The 27,362-nt window shown below is 36.5% G+C and overlaps 1 protein-coding gene and 1 long non-coding RNA gene across 3 annotated transcripts; one reads left to right on the top strand and one right to left on the bottom strand.

Annotated features, from left to right (window-relative positions):
• The first annotated feature begins 3,794 nt into the window (after positions 1 to 3,794).
• Positions 3,795 to 27,010, top strand: PYROXD1 (pyridine nucleotide-disulphide oxidoreductase domain 1). 2 transcript variants are annotated; one of them, XM_060166749.1, is made up of 12 exons: positions 3,795 to 3,968; positions 6,621 to 6,701; positions 11,929 to 12,048; positions 14,584 to 14,712; positions 16,670 to 16,743; positions 19,747 to 19,907; positions 20,681 to 20,781; positions 21,777 to 21,912; positions 22,827 to 22,939; positions 23,580 to 23,702; positions 25,473 to 25,610; positions 26,606 to 27,010. In XM_060166749.1, exons 1-12 carry the CDS (start codon positions 3,885 to 3,887, stop codon positions 26,852 to 26,854), a joined length of 1,509 nt encoding a protein of 502 aa, XP_060022732.1. In that variant the 5' UTR covers positions 3,795 to 3,884; the 3' UTR covers positions 26,855 to 27,010. The 2 variants fall into 2 exon arrangements, with proteins under 2 accessions (XP_060022732.1, XP_060022733.1); XM_060166750.1 differs by having other exon boundaries at positions 3,796 to 3,968; positions 6,643 to 6,701.
• On the bottom strand, positions 12,718 to 24,656 carry LOC132529787 (uncharacterized). Its single transcript, XR_009543573.1, has 3 exons — positions 23,551 to 24,656; positions 16,154 to 16,317; positions 12,718 to 13,066 (listed from the first exon to the last, which is right to left on the bottom strand). It is a non-coding gene; the product is annotated as an uncharacterized LOC132529787 (long non-coding RNA).
• Positions 27,011 to 27,362: the final 352 nt, after the last annotated feature.

Here is a 27,362-nt window from a genome sequence, read left to right as displayed (position 1 = left end):
AATTTTATACATATATACATTCTCTTTTTAATATTCTTTTCCATTATGGTTTACCCCAGAAGACTGGATATAGTTCCCTGTGCTATACAGTAGGACCTTGTTGTTTATCCATTCAAAATGTAATAGTTTGCATCTACCAACCCCAAATTCCAAGTCCATCTCTCTCCATCCTCCCCTCCCCCTTGGCTACACAAGTCTATTCTCTATGGCTGTGAGTCTGTTTCTATTTTGTACACAGGTTCATCTGTGCCATATTTTAGATTCCACATATAAGTGATATCATGTGGTATTTGTCTTTCTCTTTCTGACTTACTTCACTTAGTGTGATAATCTCTAGGTCCATCCATGTTGCTGCAAATGGCATTATTTTGTTCTTTCTTATGGCTGAGTAATAGTCCTTTGTATATATGTGCCACATCTTCTTTATCCATTCATCTATCAATGGACATTTAGGTTGTTTCCATGTCTTGGCTACTGTGAATAGTGCTGCTATGAACATAGGGGTGCATGTATCTTTTGAATTTAGTTTTGTCCAGGTATATGCCTAGGAGTGGGATTACTGGATCATATAATAATTCTATTTTTAGTTTTCTGAGGAACCTCCATACTGTTCTCCATAGTGGCTATACCAACTTACATTCCCACCAACAGTGTAGGAGGCTTCCCTTTTCTCCACACCTGCCACAAAGTAGATCTTACACCCACTTTGCCAACGGAAACTAAGGCTCAGGTGGAGAAGTAACTCACTAAAGATCCCATGATTAAGAAAATGCTAGAGCCATATTTGATCCTAGGTCATCTGATTCAAAAGCTGTTAATCATTAACTATTGCATGAAATTTCATTGTCCTTTCCCAGTTTTCAATGAGTCAGCTCAATAAATTAATCTAAACCCTCTTATTTTAGACATTTTTTTGGAATCAGCATGGTGAAGAATAGGAAGCTAGGTTTTTAATACTTTATAAGTTAGAGATGACCTTTAAGAAAAGTTAAGGAAGTAGAAGTGAGATAAAGAGTGTTTTATCTCCTTCAGTTTTTCCAGATGAATCCTGGACTCCCCAATCACTGTTTTTCCTTCTTTTTACCATCTCCTATATTTCCCATGCTCACTTCAGCCATGAACCTTTTGGTACTCGAGATATTTCCCACTTGGGTTGCCAGATCGTTCCTTTCAACCTATCCAAATGCTTCTGGGCCTTTGAGGTTCGGTATAAACCCTACCTCCTCTGTGAAGTTGTCCTGGTCTACTCCAGGGCCCACTATTCTTTTCGACCTCTAAGCGGACACCAGAATATCTAGCGATAAACTGGTCTTTCTTTCACTCCTCCAAAACAACCACTAAGTTGGTGTACTGCTCACTCCTAAGCATCCCAGAAAGAGTTAAAAGGGAGCTGACGGGCTTCCCTGGTGGCGCAGTGGTTGAGAGTCTGCCTGCCAATGCAGGGGACACGGGCTCGAGCCCTGGTCTGGGAAGATCCCACATGCCGCGGAGCGACTAGGCCCGTGAGCCACAACTACTGAGCCTGCGCGTCTGGAGCTTGTGCTCCGCAACAAGAGAGGCCGCGACAGTGAGAGGCCCGCGCACCGCGATGAAGAGTGGCCCCCGCTCGCCGCAACTAGAGAAAGCCCACGCACAGAAAAGACGACCCAGCACAGCCAAAAATAAATAAATAAATGAAAAATTAAAAAAAAAAAAAAAAGGGAGCTGACGTTCTGGCTTCTCTGCTGCTCTCCTACCCCTCGGCATGAAGCCTCCCTCATTTCTAGACCAGCTTTCTCTGAAGTCACCTCTTCTCCAACCCATACCCATTCCTGTCCTCCCTGAGGAATCCATGTTCCAAAGGTACCTATATCTTAACTTATCTTAATTTAACTTATCTTATCTTAATTTAACCCATTCCACACCCAGAGTGCATTTTTATCTAAATCAATCAACACTATAAAGTGGGATGCATTGCTAGCTCTTTCTTAGTGCTCTTCCTTAACCATTAGAATCTCTAAAAGTTAAATATTCAAGCCAGTAAGGAGGCAGCTAGGACTTATCACTATCCTTCCCTGACATAAGCCAGCTTTCAAAAGGAGAAATGTAGAGCCACCATTCCTTCTCCTTTGAGAGAGGAGCCTCCCCCTGCTTCGCTTCCTTTCCCAGGGCCACCCCCCCTCTCATCTACATCTGGTCTCTTTCCATTTCCTCTGGGAACTTGAGTTCCAGTCTGTTCTTCTCTTTGCCCTCCACAAAGAGGAAATAGCTGTCATAATATACCAGAGGATCTACTACATTTTTAAGGGACTTCAGGGAAGTTTCATGCTCCACCCACTTACTAATTCATTCAGCACATTTACATGGACACTCACGAATAATTGAAGATTCAAAGAGAGACAAGTAATCCCTGAGATGAAGGAGTTTATGATTGGGGTGTGGCGAGGGGGAATCAGACCTGTAATAGGTAAAATAAAGTGTTTTAAGTCACAAGAGGTACCCAGCTCAGTCTGGAGGACATTAGATAAAGCTTCTTAGGGGAAGTGATGGCTAGTTAAACCAAAGGTCAGTGAGGATTTAGCTAGGGAAAATCACTGAGAAAGAGCATTACAGAAAGAGTTATGTGCAAATGCTCAGAAACTAAAGAATATGCCATATCCTGGAAGCTGCAAGTGTGGTTCAACCTAGCTAGAGCACAGTGAGATGAGGGAGATCGTGTGAAAAAAAAGAAGCAAGAGAAGTAAACAAGACTAGATCTATATGGGTTTAAAGTCCAATTTCCTCTTGCTAGAAATGCTTTGCTTGCTTGCCTGAGAGAGTAATTGGACTTAGAATCACTTATTAAAGCGCCTACTATTTAACTTAGTAAATCAAAACTCAATAATTATTAGAGCTATCAGTAAATATCTGTAATTAGATGTGTTAGGTTTTCTCGTTTATATAGGCTGGTTATTTCCAGAGTTTTAAAGAATTAAAGGGGGATTGATAACTGCCAGTTTTTGAGTGAGCCATTTAGAGAAATAGTATCTTCTTAATTTTATAATACAACCCCCAGGGGAAATATTATATGAGACAGCAAAGGTAATACTAAATAGTAAAACAATTAAATGGTGAATACTGTAATAATACGAATATGGTAAATATAGTTTTAAAAAATTAGATTGGTAATATTTAATTCAGTCTTTACACATGCTGCTATTTACTGAAAATTGGGGAAGAACGCTCTTTTATTTTGACAAAATGGCAAGTCTATATACTATGGGAACTTTTTGCTGAGGTCAAAATTGTAAATGGAAATAACTTCTTAGAAAACAATAGTAGTATTGCTTTTGTCTTGATTAATGTGTCTATGAAGAATGTGCTTCCAAAATATAAAATCTTACCTTGCTAGGTTAAGGGTAGGGAAGGATTATGTTCCTTCTACCAGGAACAGTGTAAGAGCTGAGGCTGTGTTTAATTTCCCGCAGGAACGAACAGTGAGAGCTTCATTTATTCTAAGAACGGTCTGCCCCGTGAGAACACTGGTCTGTTTTTAGACAACCTGCCAAGCCTCTTTTGACAACCCATCTACTTTACTTTGGTTTTTGTCTTATCTTTATCAAATTTTCGTGGAAAAACTACATTCAGCTGTGGCGATAGTAACGCAAAACCCCGTAATTGCCAAGCCGCCTCTGCGCTTTAGGAAACGTAGCCCCGGCCGATACGCGAAGAGACTAAGTATGAGCTCCCGGGTACCCGTAGCTCGGAGAAGCGCGAAGAGACTAAGTGTGAGTTCCCGGGCACCCGTAGCTCTGATTCTCAGGGGCAGGCGCCGAAAGGGGCCTCCCCTCGCCACTCCCTCTCCCAGCCTGTAAACTTTTCCGGCTTCCGCACTGTAGTCCTAAAACCGCTGGAAGTTCGAGAGCATGGAGGCGGCGTGCTCGACCCCGACTGCGGGGAAGTTCGTGGTGGTCGGGGGTGGCATCGCGGGTGTCACCTGTGCGGAGCAGGTAAGGGGGGCGCGCAGGCGGCTCCGCCTCTCCTCCATCCCGGAGGCGGTGGCGCTTGAGGCTCCTTCCCCGCCAGCCTTTCCTAGTTTTTTTCCAGGTCGCTCTTTAGCCGCTTCCTTTTACCCCTCTCACTCCTTCTTGCTCCCAGATATTAGAGACTGTCGTGGCCCCAGGTGATGTCCTTAGTACCTCGCAGGCTTCGCTTCCGCCTCAGGCAGGAGCGATGGCGAGCAAGTTATTAGGGGAAACGCAAAGCGGACTGAACCCGGCTCTGGTCCTAGTAATGGCAAAGCCGATGGGGAGGAGAGGGGGGCGGGTTACGACTAGTAAGTCCTTGGTCAGAAAATTCAGCCCCCTTTCTTAATTAGCTGATTGAATCCCGCTTCCGCACGGCTGCCCAAGTCCTTAGTGCATCGTAACTGAATGGTAAAGAAACCCTTACGTAAGTTTCCTATACTTTGGACTCCCAAGATAGAAGAGGTATCATCTCTAGTAATGTTTTTAAAAACAACCGACAAGGGATTAAATGCAGTGAGGATATGCTTTTCTGATTTATAGTGAATAATCAGACCACGTATATACATGTACATGTATTCCAAAAGGGACTGGATTATTCTGTTGGTAAACAGTAAACAGATGTAATATTCTTATGACATCACTGATGTCATAAGAAATTGAAGACGTTTTTTCCCTTAACTTTTAACCTTTGGATGTGTAGTTTTCATTTATTCTCTGAGTAAACACCTATAATCCAGGCACTGTACTAAGGGCTGATCAGACTAATACAAACAGAGTATGGTACCTCCTTTTTAGAGACTCACAGCCTAGTGAGTCATGTAAATAAATAAATAAGTAAAAGTAAGTAAGTAAGTCATTTCATCGATGTGTTCACTACCTTAGGGGTACCTGTGGAGTTGGTAAGGAGTGGATTAGGAAAAAAGTATCCTTTATTAAGGGAGTTGTCCTTTTGTCTTAGTACAGGCATACCTCATTTTATTGCCCTTCAATTTATTGTACTTTGAATATATTGCATTGTTTACAAATTGAAGGTTTGCAGCAACCCTCTCTAGCAAGCCTTACTGGCACCATTTTTCCAACAGCATTTGTTCACTTCGTGTCTCTGTCCTATTTTGATAATTCTCGCAGTATTTCAAACTTTTAAATTATTATTCTATTTGTTATGGTGATCTGTGCTCAATGATCTTTGATGTTACTATTGCAAAAAGATTACCACTCGCTGAAGGTTCAGAGGATGGTTAGCATTTTTTAGCAGTAAAGTATTTTTTAATTAAGGCATTACATTTTTTAAGAACACATTTTTTTTTGCACACTTAATATTGGCAACTATAGTGTAAACATAACTTTTATTTATTTATTTTTGGCTGCGTTGGGTCTTCGTTGCTGCGTGCGGGCTTTCTCTAGTTGCGGCGAGCGGGGGCCACTCTTTGTTGCAGTGCGTGGTCTTCTCATTGCAGTGGCTTGTCTTTGCTGCGGAGCATGGGCTCTAGGCACGCGGGCTCAGTAGTTGTGGCTCACAGGCTCTAGAGCGCAGACTCAGTAGTTCTGTTGTATGTGCTTAGTTGCTCCGTGGCATGTGGGATCTTCCCGGACCAGGCCAACCCGTGTCCACTGCATTGGCAGGCGGATTCTTAACCACTGCACCACCAGGGAAGTCCCTAAACATAACTTTTATATGCACTTGGAAACCAAAAGTTTCATGCAACTCACTTTATCGAGATATTCATTTTATTGCAGTGGTCTGGAACCAAACCCACAATATCTCTGAGTTATGCCTATATAGAGGAATGAGTAAAAAGTTTACCAAGTAGACAAGAAAAGACAGACTTTCCAAAGGGAGGCAACAGTGTAATCTCAGGTGGAAAAGCGTGGCACCATCTGGAAGCAGCAAAGCTTAAGGCGTATGGTTTATGCTTTGCTGCTTGGTGAAGATGACCAGAGATGAAGCCAGGAAGTGGTAGAGACCTGATCATAAAGGATTTTATAAATCGTGCTAAGAATTTAACAAAGACTCATATAAGTAGTCAAATGATTTTGAGCAGTGTAGTAATATGATCAAATGAAAAATTTTGAAAGATGATTAGTTACAATGTGTTTGGAGCAGGGGAAGCTGGTTAATATGAAACTGGAAGGCTAACTTCAAGGTGATTTTAGTAGCATAATAGTGGAAACAGAAAGTGGGGAAATAAATTACAGAATATACAGAGGAAAGCAAGATGGAGAGAGTGATAATTTTGTCAAATATAGAAGTACTTGGGAAAGGTGCTAAGCTTTTAAATGTTTTATTAAAGCTTTGCTTAATTTCATTCTACTAAAGGCAATTGAAATTCTTATTTTATAATAAATAGAAGTTGGTTTAACTGTTAATTAAGAAGATAGTTTCTTCTCATCCTCTGCATGATAATTGTTGAGTTTAGTGTAAATGTATTTTTCATTTTAACAATATGAGAGGGGGACATTACTCACCACTACCCCATAAATATGACCAAGACCTTTAGAGGAAGAACAGTGAGTTTTTAGTTTCCTAAGTTAATAACATTATTAAAATTGCATTATCCCTGTCTCACCCCACCATGCCATATGTACTAATGCTTAGTTATTTATCATATTTTTCCTACTTGTTTTTTTAATAAGTTGGCAATTCACTTTCCATCAGAAGATATTCTCCTGATCACAGCTTCTCCTGTCATTAAAGCAGTTACAAATTTCAAGCAGGTAAGAACCTTTATATAACTTTCTTAGTATTACTCTTTAAAAAATACAATCACTCAAATAGCAGTTAGTGTAATTGTAATATTTTAATTGTTTAAAATGACAAATGTTCTTTTGATACTCATTTTAAAATCATAGCTCAAAGTTTAAAATTGTTCAGGTTGAATACCAAAAGCACCTGGAATGGTACTGAATTTCTAGTTTTCTCTTCTTCTCTCCCATCTTTTCTGTCCCACTCAGAATTACTTTTCAGAAAATTTTATCTTTTGAGGAAAGATGTTACACACATATACATGTGTATCTTTATGCAAATATACTTGTGTATCTTTATTGTAAATGTGTGTGTATATATGTTTGTGTGTTTACGAGTCAGAAGAAAAGTGCTTTTGAGCCAAGTTTACACTTGCAGATAATTAATGTTTCAGATGTGTCATAAGCATCTCAGAACAGTTTGTAGTTTGTGAGTTTATTTTACACACTTTGTAACATTATAATAGGAGTCTGAGAACATTTGGGTCATAGTATCAAAGAAAAGTGGTCTCCAAACATTTCTGATCCTGTACCTCACCTGTTAAAAACTTTTGAGCTCATATTTTAATATTATATTTATAAATTATATACATGTACTACAGTGCTACAATTGTGAATATTATAATGCCTATGCAAAAAATAAATGAATAAAAAGATGAAAAACATAAATCTTTTCTTCCCACACTGCAATGAAGACTATTAACATAGTCTTTGATTCATTAGAAGTTTTCCCTTATAATACTCTGATAATAGATTGTACCTTTTTTTCCTTTCAGCCTTTTGTCTAAGATTTATTATTTATTCATGAAAAGGTTAGAGACTTGATGTTAAAGAGGAAAAGCAACCTTCTCCTTACCCATCTCCCACAAACACACCTTTCCAATTTTGAAGTATGTTTTATAAAAGTTCTTTATATATTGTCTCCCAGGGAAGAGATCAATATACAGTTAACCTACCCCATTCTCATATATAAACCCCTAAGATTTACATAAGCCCCTAAGACCAAGGTTAATTTAGTGCCATATGTTGCTCTTTATAACCTGCCTAGAGATATGTAAGATATCTTAGAACCTTTGGTACAGCCAAAAGAACTATGGGATTGGGAGAACCAGAGAACAAATTATGGCTCTTAATTTCTAAAAGAAAAAAGTATATATTCAATTACGGCTAAGAGTACATACATGATAGAGAGATGTATAGCTGAGTCTTCTAATGTCTTTACAGAAGACTTAATTTGGTGTAATGATCCCAGAGTTGTAAGACCTGAGTTTAGTTTTTGCCAATCTTTTTTTTTTTAAGTGTTGTACAATAGAAGGAAAAGAACTTGGGTTCTAGGCCTAACTCTTATTTACTGGCTATGTAACCTTGGCAAATCTCTGTACCTGAGTTGCATCATTAGGATAATATCTTCCTTACTTAACAAGATTGTGAGCTTAAGATGTACTAATCTATGTGAAAGTGAATTAAAATAAATATTGCAAATGTCAGTTATTCTTAGTGTTTAGAAGTCAGAAATTGCATTCTTGTTATCATTTATTGAGCATCTAGATTATTTACCAACCAGTGTGCTAGGCACCCAGGCTATAGAGATTAAAAGTATAGAACATACGTCAAAAAGTCATTAGTGGTTATCCCTGGGGTAAGGGGAAAGTGAGATTTAAAGAGCGGTAAAGAAGGATTTTAATATTTAATCTTTATTATGTATTGTTTATTTGTTTAGTGTTAAAAAGAGCACATATTCATGACTTGTGTAATTTTTAAAGGAGAAAAAGGATTAATAATAATAATAATTCACATTTATGGAGTACTTATTATGCTATACTTCTAAATGTTTTAAATATATTAATGTATTTAATTCTTAACCCTGTGAAGTAGGTCGTTATATTATCCCCATGTTACAGGTGAGGTAAATGGGCCACAGTGAGGTTAAGTAACTTTCTGAGGTGCATAAAGTCAGGTTTTGAAACCAGGCACTTTGGCTGTAGGGCCCTCATGGTCAATTTCTCAGAATGATCACTTTCTACTGGGACAACAGATATGCAAGAAATAGTTGTCATACAATATGATCATTATCCTGATAGAGGCAAAAAAACTGAGGTAATATTCCAATACATGCATATTTATTTTTATACATAGAAAACATTGTAAAGGAGTGCCAAAGCCTGCCTTTGCGAATCAAGGAAGGCTTTACATTGGAAGTTGCATTGAAACTGAGACTTGAAAAAAGTTTTACAGTGTTTATAAGAGAGCTAGTGGAGGTAGGCATGTGCCAAGGTCATAAAAATGTGTAGCTATGAAACATGCCCTAACAGGGGCCAGTTCACTGCTGGTGTGTGGAGTGTGAGTCTGAACCAGTAGGCAGGGGCCAGATGGTGACGGGCTTGTGTGCCATGATGCGAAATTGCACTTTATCTAAATTTAGATATGCCAAACTGCTGGAGCATTTAGAGCAAGTGAAAAGACTGGGCTGGAGACGGTAATTTAGTATTCACCATTGTCTCAGTGTCAGTTGAAGCTACAGGCCTGGCTTGCACTTTCTCAGGAAGGACACATGCCGGGAGAAGAAGATGGGCCCAGTGGTGGTGTCCTTGGAACACTAAGTGGAGGTCAGAGAGAAAGGAGAACTTAAAAATGGCCATCCTTCTTCTTAGGCTTAGATCTAAGAGGAAAACTGTGAAAGAGCAGTAACCCTAAAGCCAGGAAGGCAAAAGTTTCAACTAAGAGGAGTGGTCAGTTGTGTCAGATCCTGTGGAATGGTCAGGTAAGATGATGGCTCTAAAGTAGCTATTTCTAGTATAAATCATTGGTGACTTTGAGACAGTTTTGAGAAATTAATGGGAGGAAATTCTAAAGTGACGGTTAGCATAAACTTTTCTCTCTTGAAAAATTTGGCTGCAAAGGTAGAAAAGATAGAGTGGCAGCAAAAAGAGGACATAAGGTCTAGTGTTAAGTTGAGTTTTATTCTTTTATGGTGGGAAACACTTGAGCCTGTTCACCTGTTGAGATTAAGAAACCAGTGGGGAAGCCTGAAGATGAAGGAGAGCAAGGAATATATAACAAGGAAGGAGTCCTGAGAAGGTGAGAGGCGATGGGATATGGAGCGCAGAGCAACGGATTGACTCTGAAATAGTGGGAATGGGTCAGGGAAGGGTGGACACTAGCAAAGAAATGTCTAGATAGTGGGAAAGAAGTAGTCAGAGTTCTTAGTGGTCTCTTCATGCCTAGAAGTAAGGTGATTTACTGAGAATAAAGAGGATAGAGTAAGTTCAGGGAATATTAGAATGGTGAAAGTTTGAAAAAGTCACTGACGGAATGGAATATGTTACTAAGATGTTATTGCTCTTCTCACTATGTTGACATTTGCACTGACGGTATAAAAGCAGTGGTGGCTACTTACATTGGTAGCCATTTTGTTCTTCACTGCCACACAGTTAGTGAAAAAAATAAAAGCCAGTAAAAAAACATGTTAGTTTAATTAAATCTTGACTCCTGAGTACACATCTTTTTTATATTCTGTATGATGCAATGCGATGTATGCATAAAGCTCTTCGGCATACAACGAGTACAACGTTGTCTCAAGGAAAAGCAGTTGTGCAATTGCTGAGTTGAAGATGAACTAGCTACTGTTTTCATGGAACATCAATTTTACTTGAAAGAACAGCTGACAAACTGGCTATTCATGTTTGGAAAATGAATGAAGTGAGCCTGTCACTTTAAGAAAACAACTGATGGTACTTGTTGCCATTATGACAAAACGAGAGCTTTCAAGCAAAAATTAGATTCTTGGAAAACTCATTCTTCACTGTGAGCCTTATAGTACTTAGACTTTTCTCATGAAATTGTTGATAATAATGAATGTGGTTTTTTATATTTATTGATATGAAATGTGTCAGTATTTGGAAGATCTCTGTTAACTTAATGAACCAGGATTGTCCAAACGACTGATGTGTGATGTTCCAAGATCCACTCAAAGTGCAGGATAAACTAATGGATTTCACAGTCACAGTATGAAAAGTCCTTGATATGGTTTCAAATTCTACGTTTCATCTATCTTTAAGAAACCATCACTTGTTGAGTTTTAGTGTGGCATCAAGAAGAATGTACAGTTATCTGAAAGGGCTGCATATCTGTGTGAGACTGAACTCTCTTCATGTATTGATACTTCAACCAAAACAACGTTGCAGTGGTTTAAAGGTAGAAGCAGTTTGAATGCAGAAGCAGATATGCAGCTATCTTCTATTAAGCCAGATATTAAACAAATTTGCAAAAATGTAAAACAGGGCTGTTCTTCTCACTTAATTTGTTTTGTTTTAGAAAAAATATTTTTCATTAAAGGTATGTTATCAGTGTAACATGTTTTTATTGTTGTTACTTTTAAGTGAATTAAGAAATACTTAAATTTCTCAGTTTTAATTGCTAATGCAGCAAATATTGCTAAGTGTAACTCAAAAAAACAAAAGCTCATCGGGGTCCTCAATCATTGGTAAGGGTGTGAAGGGGTCTTGAGACTGAAATGTTTGAGAACTGCTATAGCCATGCAGTAGCATTTCCATGCAGTGTTTAAGCCCAAATACCAGTCTGAAAGGTGTGTGGTACTTCTGTAGCAGACTGGGTATAGGACTAGAGAAAGCAAGTAATTTGGTCTGTGCTTGGGCGTTTTCAGGGTAATTAATGGTTAAGGATAAGAGAGCAAGGAAGGATTTGGGGAAAATCCTTCCCCAGATCCATGGCACATCATTTGAAGTAAATGATCCACAATGGAGTCTTAGTGGGATAGGATGGAAAGTGAGTCCAAGAGGATGCTGATGATTTTGGAGGAGAGGAAAGAAGAGTCCAAAGACTAGATCACAATAAGGTTAGCTAGTAAATGGAGAGAGAGAGCTACAAGGATAAAGAAATAGATAAGCTGTTTGATTACACTATACAGAAGTAAGTAGTGTTAGCCCTAATTTTCCAGGCCAGGAAGCTGAGGCTCAGTGACTTTCTGAGTTGCCCAAGAGTGGTAGGACTAGTATTTGAATTTAGGTCTTAAAATGCAGAGTCTGGCCCTCTTTTCACTGTATATAGTGCAGTTGGCAGACTTTCTTGTTTTATGAATATGAAATAAATAGTGTATAAAAAGAAATGAAAGGTTTTTTTTTAATTCTTGAAAGGAAAAAAATTTTTAAGTATACATTTTTATTTCTTTTATCTAATACAGGTTTCTAAAGTGTTGGAAGAATTTGATGTTGAAGAACAACCAAGTACCATGTTAGGAAATCGCTTTCCCAACATTAAGGTTATAGAATCTGGAGTAAAGCAACTGAACAGCAAAGAACATGTAAGAGCGTTTTTTTCTTAATGACATTTGCCATTGTTAAATCTTGGTGAGGTTTTGCCTGCCTTCCTTTGACCCCCACCTGTTCCACCACCTCCCAAGTCTCTAGCTTATAAATTTCAGTGACATTGATTTCTATTAGTATTAGAAAAACTTACACTTTTTGTGAGTTTATTGGGTCATATAATTAGCTTAGCCTGGCATTTTAGGTTTTACATTTTAAATTAGCATTAACATTTATATAGTGTTCACTGTGTTTTGGGCACTGTGTTAATAAGTACTGGGATACAGTATCAGTGATAGCAGGAACCTACTCCCGGTAGCTCTCAGTGTCATAGGGAGTACAGCCATGCGTACGTTTAATGTATGCCCATAGAAGAAAACAGTTGTTGAAATATTATCAAAGCTCTGATGGTAGGTATTCAGAAAGACTCCCAGATTGAGTAATATTTGAGCTATGTTTTAAAGATGGGTGAATTGAGTTCTCCAGGTGGAAAAGGACATTCCAGGAAGAAGAGATTACGTTACGGGTTCAGAGACCCAGAGAAAGGAAAGGGGCATGTGGAAGAGTGAGACTGTCAAAGGGGTTGGGGTGTGGATAAGTAAAGGAGATTGGCCGACTAGCCCAGAGAAATAAGTAAATAAGATTGTGAAGAGCTTTTTATGTCATGTTAATATTGAGTTTATTTTATAATCAGTGGTAAAAATAGTAAAGAGATTCTAAGTGGAGCCAGGAGTGCTAAAATACTCTTTTAGGAAGATGGATCTGACAGCAGTGTCAAGGATGAACTGGGATAGAGCAGGTGGCCAGTAGCCAACAACCAAATTAGAAGGTGGTTGTAATAGTCCAAAATGATATAAGGCCCAAACTAAGACAGTCTCAGGAAAGGCAGTACCTCAGTCTCAGATGTCGGGAAGTCTCAGTGTCACATGATTAACAGTACCTTCAGATGAGCTTTAGGCAAGATAGGAAGTAGGGTTTGTAGTTGTTTCTCTAAAGCAGCTAACATTTGAGTTTTCCCTTAGGGAGAAAGCATACATGTCACATTTGAAACAAATAACTTGACAGGAGAAAAAAAAAGTAAGAAAAAGTACTGAGTTTTATGAGAAAAATATTGCAAATCTGAATCCAAACACCGCAGTTATTTCCTAATACTTGTAGTGGTAGTACTTGTTCCATGAAACACCCATGTCAGTGAATCTGCTCACTGAGGTAGGCTCAAAAGTATACTAATGAATTGTGAGGGAACTTATATATTAGGGCATTTGAGTGAATCAGAGTGCCACACGTTTCATTTGAAAAGTGTCCTACATAACATACATGTCTGCATTCTGTCATCCATCCTTTGTATTCTTTAGTGAATTAGAAACGATGTGTTTTACCTTCGTCTCTACTTCCAAAAATTTAACAGTAGCCAATGAAAAGGTTTTGTGTTTCTTTTATAGTAGCTAAATGCAAATAATTTTTTAAATTTGGTCAGTGCCTATAACTAACTTCTATTAGTTAAAATTCTAACCAGATTATCTAAAGGAAGACTTGTGTAACATTTCTGTATGATTATACTGTGTTGGTTTATTGGTTTTATGTATTTGTTATGTAGCTGAAGAGTTAGAATGGGTAACAAATATTTCAGTGGGTATGTAAATGCTATTTGGCAAGTTTTATAAATCAGACACATGGCACAAGGTTAACCTTCGAAACCATTCCAGCAAAGTCTGACATCTCTCATAGTAGCACATGCTTATGTATACCTGCTTTCTAAATGCTTCTACTTTTGTGTAGATATTCATTCAATATTAAGGAACAAAAACAATGCATCTCTGATATGTATTTTTAGATTCATCTAAATTCATTAATTCAAAATTAATATAAATTTACTTTAAAGCCAGTACATGCTAGGATTTAAGGTTAACATGTTTTTCACTTATATGAAAATATAATCCCCAAACAGCATGAAGTTTGCTGGTAAAGTGATTGTTATTTGTACTTAAGAATATAAATACTGTTTTTTAGCACTTCTGATTTTTCAGATTAAGAAGATGTATTGTGACCTCTTCTACCATTCACTACTCCCCTGTACCCATAACAGACATTAAGGTCTGATATGATTAGAATCACTAGATCTTCTTATAGTATCTTCTCACTGAGAGCAGAATGTTCATCAAGGAAATGTTCATCAGAATGCTCAATTTGAAATTTTCTAAATTTCTAATCTAAGGTCAACATACCTTTCCAAACATGAGATTCCCTTGGTTTTATCCAAAATTTTGTGGGTACCTTTTTTTCCCATGGGAGAAGGACTAATTTTCATCAGATTTTTTAAATGGTTCATGCTTCTAAAGTGATTAGGAATCACTGGATCAGAGAATGCATTCTCATGCTTAGTTAGCTTTGTCATTGCTGTAACAAAGTATTGAGGGCCACCAAGAGGCAACCTTAATATATTTTTTGCTTTTGTCTTATTGAATGTTTAAAGTGCAGTTGTACCTATGTATAAATGTTCCCCCTCTCCTCTTTGTTGCTCTATGGTTTTACAGTGCATTTTAACTGAAGATGGCAATCAGCATATTTATAAGAAGCTCTGTTTGTGTGCTGGAGCTAAACCAAAGTTGATATGTGAAGGAAATCCTTATGTGTTAGGAATCCGTGATACAGACAGTGCTCAGGTAACATTTTGACATTGGGTCATGGGGAAGAAACATGAAGGTTTCTTAGACTTTTTCTATATTTGAATCAGAGTGTTCCACTTATAATGTCAATTCCTAAACTGTAGCAGCAGAAGAAAGGTTTCATGACTCATAAACCAGAATGTAGTTATAATGTTTTATTACTGCCAATTTGAGTTTAGTTTTAGTGGATAATTTATCTTGTTTTTTAATTCATGTTCTTTCCATTATGTGATATCCCAGAAGTAATGTCTATGCTGAAGGTTACAACTTACATTGCATACACATTCATTATTTTACTCTGATCGGGAGTATGTGATTTGCATCCTAAATGACGTAATGATCTTTTTCTCAAAAGATAAAGCATGTCCAAAATTTACTTCTCAGCAAAGAAATTAGTTAGTATTCAGAAGATCTTTGTCATACAGAATCATGACAGAATCCTAGAACTGAAAAAGACACTTGTTTGTTGTTCTGCTCAAGAACAGTGATAAACTATCCCAATAAGGTGAAATTCTATCTTCAGAACCTTGTACAACTTCTTCTGGTAATTTATTTCAGGGTTCATTGACCCTTACTGCCAAAAACCTTCTTGTTTTCTAGTCACAATACTATTGTCTTACCTCAAGCTCATTGTTGTTGTTCTGTCCCATGAAGTGGTAATTGTACATTTACATAATAAGATTTTATAGTCTTGAAAACTGGTAGTATTTTCTTCTTAAATAATTAGGAATTTAGCCAATATTAGAAGAACTGGATTATGTTCTTGTAAACATTTTAGGTTCATATTATCAAAGATTGAGTTCATAACTGTGTTACAGCGAGGCCCTCTACACATATGAAGTCACTGAATCCTCATGACAATCCTGTGTGACAGTCATTACTCCCACTCTACAGAGGCAGCTGAGATGGAGAGACTAAGAAATTTAGCTATACTAAAGTAGTTATTATCAGAAGTATAACCTAAACTCATGACATTCATCTCCCTGTCCACTGCTCTTTACAGGTCTTTAATTACCTACTGTGTTCAGTGAAGGACAAAGTAGAATTAACTTCAGGTTTTTTCTTGTAAAATTTAAAGAAGTCAATTCGGTGGTTATGTATTGTACATTACAATAAGTTTTGGGGTCCATTAATAGAAATGGTGACCTGACATAGTAGGAGGTGGAATTTAGCTATTCAAATGTCATCTTGAAGCAATGGGACTATTCTCTACTTTAGAAAGTACCATAAGAATGACTCCTGGTATTTTTTTTTCTCTCCAAGTTCATTGTGATCTTTTTTGTGGGGAGGGAGGGAGGGATGGGAGGTGGAGGCATCAATTTGCTGTCTTATAACGTAATAACATTTTAAAATAAATATTAGACATTATGTGCTTCCTACTCCCAACAGCTTTATCTCTATCATCTTAATACTTATAGAGACCTTGAGATATACTCACCTCTTATTTCCATTTATAGTTGGGGAACCTGAGGTGCAGATAGGTTAAGCAGTTTGCCTAAGGTCACCTGGTTAGTAACTGCTAGAGCCAGGGACTCTAGATCTGTGCCCTTAACCACTGTGCTGCTGTGCTTCTCGTTCCTGCAAGTTCCAAGTGCTGAGTAACTGCAAGGAAAGTGTCAACTGAGGGACTAGAAGGAAAGGAAGAATCCTGTTTCCAGGGTCTAGATCAATGTCATGTTGGTAATTGATTTGGTCAAATAATTGGGAATGTGGTAAACTAAAGACAGGCTCTTACTGCAATTCTGAATGTAGTGACATAAAAGGCAAGGAAAGTCAGGAAGAGGCCTTGCTATAAAGGCAGTTTGGGGTGAAACATGGAGGGAGCATTTATTATATTAATTGGGATGGTGTGTCCTGGCAGAGCGGGAAAGTGAGGTTTATTATCAGTGAAGCCTGTTGCTTCAGGCATTAACCACTATTACAAAACACTCTTTTCATTTTCTTTTTGATACAGGAATTTCAGAAACAGCTTACAAAAGCTAAGAGAATAATGATCATAGGAAATGGTGGTATTGCACTTGAATTAGTGTAAGTACCTGTATTTGAATATTATGTAAGAATTGCTCTGTGATACATGTGATTAATTGACAGACTAGAAGACATCTTGTTATCCTAAAATCAAAGATAAATATAATTGTTTTTCATACATTTTCAAGGGGAAAAATCCACTTTATTTTTTTAGCTTTCATGGAATTCATAGTTGCAAAATTGACCTTATAAAACATAGGAATTTCGGGAATGCTTTAGGTCTCAAAGGGTCTCACACTGATGACTGTCTAGATTTGGCCCATACATGTGTTCTTATAAGCACGTACTGTACTGAAAAACAATTGAAAACGTGTACACCTTTAGAGGTTTCTGGTGATAGTCCCCGCGACTTTTTATTGCTTATACCCATCCTGCTTCACTCATGTATGGTACCTGTCTGGCCGATGAAACGCAAAGTGTTTGTGAGTTCTATTTCAGGGTATGTGGTACTCCTAGCTCTTGGTTTTTGGAAGTTGGGGATTGTGAACACCTTAATGTGAAATACTGTCATCTTAAGATGATACTTCAAGTTTGGAAAACATTGAGGACCTGCTGTGGTCTACAGAGCATTGATTCACTTTCTTTGTGATTTTATCATTCAGCAGATGGCTGACATGGAATAGTCTAGATATTTTTCAGGCCAGAAAGTTGGGTCTGACTACAAAGAGGACAAATTTATATCAAAATAAGCAATCTGCCAAAGCCCTGTCTTTTCTCACTTTCATTCATTCCAACTCTGAGACTAGGTTTTTGCCCCTCCTTTTTAGAGGATGGTGAATCCCAGTGGAAACCTGTAAGAGTTGTTGGATTGCCTGAGTTCTAGGTGTGGCAGTCATTGTTTTAATTATGAAGTTTGAGACATTGTATGGAAAAATGCAGAGAAAAAACTAGGGAGTCAAGACCAAACTGGGCCAAGAGGAGGGAGGCATAGACTTATTGTAAGAGGGGCTTCAAATCCTTACGTACACATGACAGATTTTCTCCATCAGTTATCACCAAAAGTATAACTTAATACTACTATTATTATTACTATTATTCACATTGAAAATCTTTCTCATTCAAAATTGTTCAGAGTTTCACAACATTTAATCCTATTCCTCACTTTCTTTAGGTCGCAGATTAAAGACCACATACTTGGATATAAAACACGTAATTTTATATTCAGTAAACTCTGGTAGTTTAAGAAAGCTCCCATATAGTGTTACTCTCTCGGTTTAGGTTTACTGAATGATTAGGACTTTGTCTTCTCTTGATGAAAAATGACATAACCAGACTCTTTCTGCTTTTTAATAGCCCCCGTGTCCCACTGAGGCTAATGTTGATTTCTTCAGTATACTTTTATTTTAGTTATTATCTCTTCTTTCCAAATGTAGGTTAATCCTTTCTTTTTCAAACATAGTTTTTCATAATTTCACAAAATTTAATACTTCTGTTTTTTAAAGTGGTTTTAAAAATGAAAGCAGTATTTCCCCTATGGGTGATGATACCTTCATGCTTACGCATCTTTCTGAGGACAAGTTCATAGGGTAAGAGGATTAGAGGGTGTCTCGTGAGGTACGGCACACCCAGGAGTCACTTGTGGTGACTACTTAGAGTAAATATGGCTCGCTGGTCTAGCATCAGTATTTTAAGCTATTCTGATATGTGTTATGTTGCTGTACTACTTTAAAATACAAAAAAAATGGTAATTATAGAAATTTCTAGTTTATAAAAATTAAGGAAATCATTTCGTGGTAACTGTGTGCCTATATGTAAATTGACATAAAATTTATCACCAAATGTGTGTGTATTCTGCTTTCTGCTCATCAGCAATGCTGTATGACCTGAGCAGTGTTAAGATAAAATGTTCTCCAGATAATCTGACATTTAGTAACTATAAATACTCTTTGCTGGCATAGGAGAGGAGGAAAAATAAAGGCCCATTGGAGAAAGCAAGGGACTCCTTTACCATATGCCAGAAAGCATGAACATCAGGTGATCTGAAGTCAGATGTACTAAACCTTCTTTCTTTTATCACCTGCTTATTGATCAGCCTCAAAAAGTCATATAACCTAACTTATATCAGTCTAAGATATAAAGACGGTAGTACTTTTTACCATAAATCAATGTTAAAAATTAATAACACTAATACACTCTTATTACCATTGTAATTTCAAATAAAATCCTAGTGTAGTTAGGATGACCATATATACTGTGTGTCCAGGATTGTCCCAATTCATTTGTACCAAAACAAGTAGTAATAGCAGATAAATTATAATGAACTTCAGGGACCTTGTGGAATGAATATTAAGAAAATTACATTCTCCGTGTCCAAACCTAGAGATAAAACTGCAGGTGCTCAGGAGCTCTGGCTACCTCCTGAATGGTAATGGAAGGTGGCTTCCTTGGCCATTCCTTTCTTCCTCTAAGATCCTTCATTTTTCTGTGAACTGGATCTTTCTTTGGCTAGATGGCTTGGAAATTTCTGAGATGAAGGGAATTCACTGCAGGGTAATTATTCTGTTATAACAAAGTTAAGATTTTAGTTTGTATCTCTCATTTGCTCCTTTTTCTGTGTCCTTCCATAATGTGCTTTGAATACATAAAATATTTGTTAGCAAAGAAGTCAACTGTTCTCAATATTGTAGCTATATAACATCTATCCGTTCATTACTGATTACTCTATAACTAGGTAATAAGCAAGGCACTGCTCACTCCTGGGAACCCTGGCGGACATTCATATAACTATCCTGTAGAAATTGAACACTTTGAAGTGATGTTCATTGTAATGAAATTTTACCTGATATTCAGTACATACATTTGTCACGTTTTTTCAGTAAACTGGTTACATTTCTTGTATTATTCTACTTAGCACGTATTATCCTGAAAAAGTGTTACATTCCTCTTTATAATCATTCTTTCTCAGTTTGCCTTAAAATAGTTTATTTACATTTGCCTTAAGAGATAACTGTTATTTGTAGATACAAAGAGTTTTTCTTCCAACTAACTTTCATATTCCTTTAGGTATGAAATTGAAGGCTGTGAAGTAATTTGGGCCATTAAAGATAAAGCTATTGGGAATACTTTCTTCGATGCAGGAGCGGCTGAATTCTTGACTTCAAAGCTCATTGCTGAAAAACCAGAGGCTAAAATTGCACAAAAAAGAACAAGATATACAACTGAAGGTAAATATAGCATCTAGCTCATTCATTCACGGATGAAACTTTATTTTTTTAACCATATAGAAAAAGGTTATAAGAAAATTTAGCAAAAATATTTTATTTGGGGATAGGAATATAGATATTTATTTCTATTTCCTTATGTGATATTTAAGATTTTATTTATATATATGTATAAAATATTTATAAGATAAATATATTTATATATGTGTATATATGTGTATGATGTATTTTATATGAAAAATATGTATAACTAAAACTGGCAATTTAAAGTAAATTAAGTAAACCAGCCCATCTGCATCTTTGCGGACAGATGCTCCAGTTGGACAAAACCTAAGGTAATTTTATTAAAAATGCAGTGAGTTTAAAAACAAATGCAGTTTTTTTTAGTTTAAAAGAGCTTTTTTATTTTTTTAAACTTTGGCTTATAAAATTGAGCAAGAATTTTCTAAGTTTTGGGGGTACTAAAAATTGACAAAATTTTCAAAATTTGATGTCTAATTTTCTTACCTTTCATATTAACCAGTGTATATAACATCCATAAAACACTTTTGAGTGTTTATACACAACACTCGATTGAAAGATTACCCATTTTATAGCTCTACATCACAAAATATTAAAATTATGATTAAAATGATTAATATAGATAAGTTTAGTCCTGCTGTATGAATGTATGTGTGAAAATTATTACATTGCCTAAAAACTTCTGAACAAAAACGTAATTCTCTGCCTGGCAGTTTTTATATCATTTGGATTTTGAATTGAGTTTATCCCTTCAGGAAGGAAAAAGGAAGCACAAACCAAAGCTAATGCTGGTAATACAGGCAGTGCCTTGGGACCTGATTGGCATGAAGGGTTGGATCTTAAAGGAACAAAAGAGGTATGTTTTCATATACTGTTTAAACGTATCTAAATGCAATTTTAAATTCTTGAACTGTTTGTTAAAGACTGGTTATAAGCCTATAGTCAAAGAATTGCTAGGTCACTTTCCTTAAAATCCATGGTTCTAGGAAAGGGCTTCAGTGCCACTTGGCCCCATTGAACTCTCCAGAGACAGAGATCTCCATACAGAGACGTTAGTGAATACACCTGTCCTATTTTAAATTAATCTTTTCTCAAAGGTCACTTTAGATGTAGTATAATATTTTAAAGGTTATTAGATTGATTCTAAATAAAATACACATTTAATATCCTAATTGCATAAGCAGATGACTTGCTTTTACTCATTTTATTTACTAGATATTTTAGTTTTTTAATAGCTGTTAAAAGGCTATGATATTTAAATATTGCAAGAAACATGCAGTCCTTATTACTGTGTATGATACCTTTTCAGCCTTCAGTAGGTTGGAAGGGGGCTGGCTTCACAGTGTATCTAATTTTTGTGATGGAAATTACACAAAGTAATTTATTCCTGCACCTTCAGGTCCTAAGATTAATGGTATTCTTAACCTGGGAACTTCAGTTTAGTTCAGTGAACATTTATTGAGTATCTCCTACCTAACTGGCATTTTACTAAGATTCTGGAATATAACAATCTGGGATATATCAACTTTTTTTTTTAGTCTGTAACAGTTGTAATTTAAAAGAAATATACGTGTAATTATCAGGGAAGCTCACAGTAAAAAGTATGCCCTTGGTGCTACCTGCCAATTCAACTACTAGATCTCTTTAAGTACTGACTGAGTTTCTGCTTATTTCTTTCCAACAGAAACTGAGAGCCATGCTTGTGGGCATTCAGTGTGTTTTCTTTTATACTACAAGAATTATTTTTTCTCTATGTTTTTATAAGTGGATTATAAATTTTTTCTTCATCGTCAGTAACCCAGATCATTCTTTCTAGAAGTATTATAGTGACCAGTACTTCTTTTATTTTAGTTTTCTCATAAAATTCACATTGAAACTATGTGTGAAGTAAAGAAAATCTATCTTCAGGAAGAATTTAGAATTTCTAAGAAAAAGTCCTTGACTTTTCCAAGAGACCATCATAATCAGTTAGTTATAGCTGACAAAGGTAAGTGATGAAATAAGAAAAAAATAAACACTTATTTTAAAAGAAGACAACTTAATATTGCTTTATTATATTTAGAAAACAGCTTCATATTTCCATATAAAACTTAAATGTGAAAAGTAAAAATAAAACCATAATTTAATAACATAAATCATTTTGTTTTCACTACCTACTCTTTACATTTTCTAATAAATTGTAGAAAGCGTAACATCTTACGTAGGGCTCATTATGTTTTGACCATCATAACGCAATGAGTTAATCAGAATATCTTGTGAATCAAGACAAAACATAAAAACTAAAAAAAATCTGATACTCACAAAGGTGAAGTGACACCCTCAAAATCAAACAGAATGAAATCTATAAATTTGAAACTAAGGCACAGATCTCTTAAAATTCCTATTCTACACTCCTGTGAGAATTACTCAGAAATACACTCACCCAAACCTACTGTATGGGATATCCCACTGCTCTGAATTCTTTGAAATTTTTCCATAGGAAAAGAGAGTGTTAGAGTTTGAATGTGAATAATAAGGGAAAACATTGAAAAGTGAGTAACCTAGTTAGACTAAACTCTCAATGGAGTATAATCTATTAATAAAGATTTTTAAAGAAATAATTTATAAAGTATTATCAATTTAAATTTACTTTGTTAGAATTTCTATGTCTAAATTTGAAGGAAAAATGTTTAGAATGCCTGCCATAGTTTTGCGATTATACCCAAAATAAGAAGATGGCACTGATGACATTAAAAATTGTTTTAGCAGATGTACCTATAAGTATTAAGAGGTGTTGTTTTAAAGTCATCTCCTGCCTTTTTCTTTCTTTCTTTCTTTCTTTCTTTCTTCTAGTCATTGTATTCACATAATGTTATAGATGGTGGTGATTACACTTGAGAATAATTTTTTTTTTATTTTAAGAGATATGGCCCGTATATGTGGAATTGACCAATGAAAAGATATATGGCTGCGATTTCATTGTCAGTGCTACAGGAGTTACACCAAATACAGAACCTTTTCTCTGTGGCAACAATGTAAGGTGAAAATTTTTGTCCCACTGTGAACACTTTTAAAGTATTGTTTATGAAGATCTCTAATTCTCAAGCATGAATAATTGTTCATTGTTGTGGCACAGAACTGTAATTTAAGATGACTGAAAACAGTTTAGTTCATATTCATGTCTTGATTTGCAATATTTTTTTTTACTGCTTCAAGTCCTTAAGCAGTTAACATCCCAGCCTAAGTGTCATTATTAAGGGGACATAATGCACAATTTATCTAAACGTTGGTAAGAAACTGATACCTCCTATGAATTCTTAAAAGTGATTCTTTTAGAGAAGCCAGCTTGTATTTTTTGCTTTTTAGCATCTGAAGTTTACAAAAACTAAGGAATATTTTTGTAACTATGGGTGGGGTCTTCATATGGTTATTGGCAATTTTTGATGTTCTAAGAATTTTAAGAATTTGAAGTTCTAAGAATTTCATGGGTTCGTCTTAGTAGGAATTTGAGTGCCTGGAAATTCAGCTTAGTTGTCTAAACTTGGCAGTTTAGCCAACTTTTCTCATTAAAGATCAGCATATCAATGTGTAGAATTTGACTTGCTCTTTTACTTTAGAATGAAAAAGTCACGTTTCTTTTTCTTACCTCATATGCTTATGAGGAACATTGTTTAGTTTGATGTAGCAAAAGACGGTGGCCTGAAGGTGGATGATCACATGCACACGTCCCTTCCTGACATCTATGCTGCAGGTGACATCTGCACGGCCTCCTGGCAGCCCAGCCCAGTCTGGCAGCAGGTAAGCTGGCATAGGTGGTCACAGGTTTTTATCATAGATTCCATCTGAAAATAAAGGAACTGCTACCTGCATATCCAGCTTTCTGGTTTTCCAACTTTTCTACTTTAAGTGGGAAGCTATCATAGAGTTTTTTTGTCACAAAAACAACAAACAAAAAGAACACTAGAATTTTTCCCTTTTGGTAAGTGATTATATAGTGATGGAATAGACTGGGATGTCTTTTAATTTAAAAAGAATTATGATTGTTACTTTGTTTTTCATGCTCAGATGCTTATCAGCGGTGTCCAGTGGAACTTTCTGTGATGACAGAAATACTCTATATTTCGGCAGTGTCCAGTCAGGTAGCCACTAGCGATGTGTGTACTAAGCATTTGAAATGTGGCTAATGTGACTGAGGAACTGAATTTTAATTTTACTTTTAATTAAATAGTCATGTGGCTAGTGACTATGATTTGGGACAGCACAGCTTTGGATGAAAAAGTAGCAAACTGAGATTATAAACCGTACATTCTGTTTCTGATGACCTTATTCCTGTGGGAATTATTACTGAAAGACTGTTCCCATAGTAAGCAGAATTCCTCAGCCTAACAACCCCTTCTAACTGGATCTAGACCTCCTCCTGCCCCGACAGTGTTGCCTGCCTTGTAATGGTGGAGCAGAAGTGCTGGAGGAAGATACTCAGCGGCCAGAGGTGGGGTTGTTTTAGTAGGAGTAGAGACAGAGGTAGATGTTAACAGATGAAAGAACCAGTCAACGCTTATCTTGGTGAAAGACCAGCTCCACAGGTAGGCATGTTTATTCAGATTAACTGTGGAGTGTGAAGTAACTGTGGAGTGTGAAGTAGTGGGAGAACCAGATGTATTCTAAGCAGCAGCTTTGTTATTTAGTATGTTTTAACATACATCAGAGATAGCATCAACAAGACAGTGATTTCAGCCATAATTCTAAAATGCTTCAAACTAGCTTGTTTTTTAGTTTTCTCTACAATGACATCCAGTGTTGTTTTTACGGCATATCTGTCCCAAACTCAATTCGGAATTGGAGTTCATGGGATTTTTTTTTTTTTTTTAACATCTCAGCCCTCTAAGGGTTGAATCTAGGGAATATGTATATTATTATATCCTTCATGTGCCTCATACTCTGATACAGGAAAGTCCAAAAATAAACAGGGGTTTCTTACTTTGAGTGAATCTAATAAAACTTCATCTCTTAATTTGCAGAAGCAGTAAGTACACTAATTCATTTGTTTTATATAGTCCGAGACACAAACTAAAGGGACTCAGAGGCTAGAATACATTAGGTAACAGTGCAGCAGTGTAATATCGCAGGCCACTTCTGTTGGCCGTTCTCTAGTTGTTACTGTGCTCAGTTTACTCTGCTCCCTTACCGTAAGCTGCCTCTTACTTCATCAGACCCAACGTTGTTTAGAGAGGAGACTGAATTTTTTTAAAAAAAACTATCACTTCTACGAGAAATGCTTAAAGCTCATATCCATGAGTATGGTTATTATTTTTTGCACACAAAAAGACATTCGTTACCACACATGAGGTATAAGAATGACCAACACCAGAATCAGTTGGTTAGTGTGGACTGCTGATTGCTTCTGTGGCAAAGATGATTCAACCAATTACCTAACTAGCAAGATCTAACTGTTCTCAAGGACTGTCAAGCACTGAACCCCTTTAAGGAATTTTACTAGGTTAAGGTGATAACATTTTTCAAATGATGATAATAAAAAGTTAAATTGCATAACCTTTTTTTTTATTTCAGATGAGGCTGTGGACCCAGGCTAGACAGATGGGATGGTATGCAGCAAAGTGCATGGCCGCAGCTAGTGCAGGCGAGTCTACTGACATGGATTTCAGCTTTGAACTTTTCGCTCATGTAACAAAATTTTTTAACTACAAGGTAAGATAGATAAGCAGATTAGTGCCTTTTCTGCTCGTTAGTTTTTTGTGTGTTTTTTTTTGCGGTACGCGGCCCTCTCACTGTTGCGGCCTCTCCCATTGCGGAACACAGGCTCAGCGGCCATGGCTCACAGGCCTAGCCGCTCTGCGGCATGTGGGATCCTCCCGGACCGGGGCACGAACCCGTGTCCCCTGCATCGGCAGGCGGACTCTCAGCCACTGCACCACCAGGGAAGCCCCTGCTTGTTAGTTTTGTAACTAATTATGATCATCTGATTTTCTCACATGAATAAACTTATATGGCTTTAATCACTTTACAAAAAATGACAAATTTCCTCATTTCTTGCAAATTTATACCTGGTCATTATTGCTGGGCTTAATCACTAATCATCTGATAATCATTACCTACTTTCTCACTATATTATTTTATAGTTCTGGGGGTTGGGGGGGAAATCTCCTCCAGATTTGTTCCCTGTTGGTGCATTTCTGAGTTTTAGTTGCAATTCACTCCTCCTTTTTCAAGAGAACTAACAGCTGTTCATACTCAAGAATGAGCAGGTACTTCCCCCTACATATTATCTTATTTAATCCTCTTTACATCACTCTGAGGCAGGATTTTTCCTCCTAATTTACCGATAAGGAGAAACACGTACAAATATATACATACGGTTCAGGGAGACTAAACAATTTGCCCATGAAAGATCAAATTCAGCTTCTTACTAAATCTTTAAATTGTGACTCACGGCTAATGTAGTCTACCTCCTACATATTTGTATATTCGCTAGGTATTTTTAATGTTCATACAGGTTGTATGGTAGTGTCATCTGTAGAGTAAATGCATGCCATGCAAGTGTTTTCTTTGGGCTCCTCCGAATGGCACTTTTAGCTGTAAATTTTCGTGACTAGATTTGCCATTCTAGGAAAACACAAAATAACTGCATATTATGTTTCTTTTTCATAGTCATTAAAATAACTGTTTTGTCTTTCTCTATATAGGTTGTATTGCTGGGAAAATACAATGCACAGGGCTTAGGTTTAGACCATGAATTAATACTGAGGTGTACCAAAGGACAAGAGTACATCAAAGCCGTCCTGCAGAATGGGCGAATGATGGGAGCGGTCTTAATTGGTGAAACTGATTTAGAAGAAACATTTGAAAACTTAATTTTAAACCAGATGAATCTTTCAGCATATGGAGAAGATCTACTAGATCCAAATATTGATATAGAAGATTATTTTGACTAAAAAGGGCATTTCAAGAGCTACATCGAGTTCCAAATAAGACAAAAAAGTCACATGCCAATAAAGTAAATTGACTGCACTGATTTAAAGATGACCATCTGAAGTTAAAAATACAGAAATACGAAGATTTTAAAAATAAATAAAATTCTGAAGATGAAATCAGTTCAAATCATTTATTTATAGATATATTTTTTTCCTAACACAGAACTGACCACTTAAGTCTTAAGTATTCATTTCTGTGTTTTTAAACTTAGACACATGCATTTGTGATTTAGATTTGGAGCAAATTTAACTATGTTGTTATCCACTTAGTCAACAGTGTGGTCTGGTTAATATACCAGAGCCATTCTCTGTGAAATGTCAAAGTAGGGCTGTGGTTTCAAGCAGCTTACAGTTTTATTTTACTTAAATAGAGGCGTAGCATACTTGCGAATATTATTTGTATGGATACCTTATTCCTTTTTTATTTAGTAAAATATTCATTATAATAACATTGTTATCAAAAGACAGT

Source organism: Lagenorhynchus albirostris, chromosome 11 (assembly GCF_949774975.1).
Source record: "Lagenorhynchus albirostris chromosome 11, mLagAlb1.1, whole genome shotgun sequence".
NCBI lineage: Eukaryota > Metazoa > Chordata > Mammalia > Artiodactyla > Delphinidae > Lagenorhynchus > Lagenorhynchus albirostris.
This window is presented reverse-complemented; position numbering and strand designations above follow the sequence as displayed.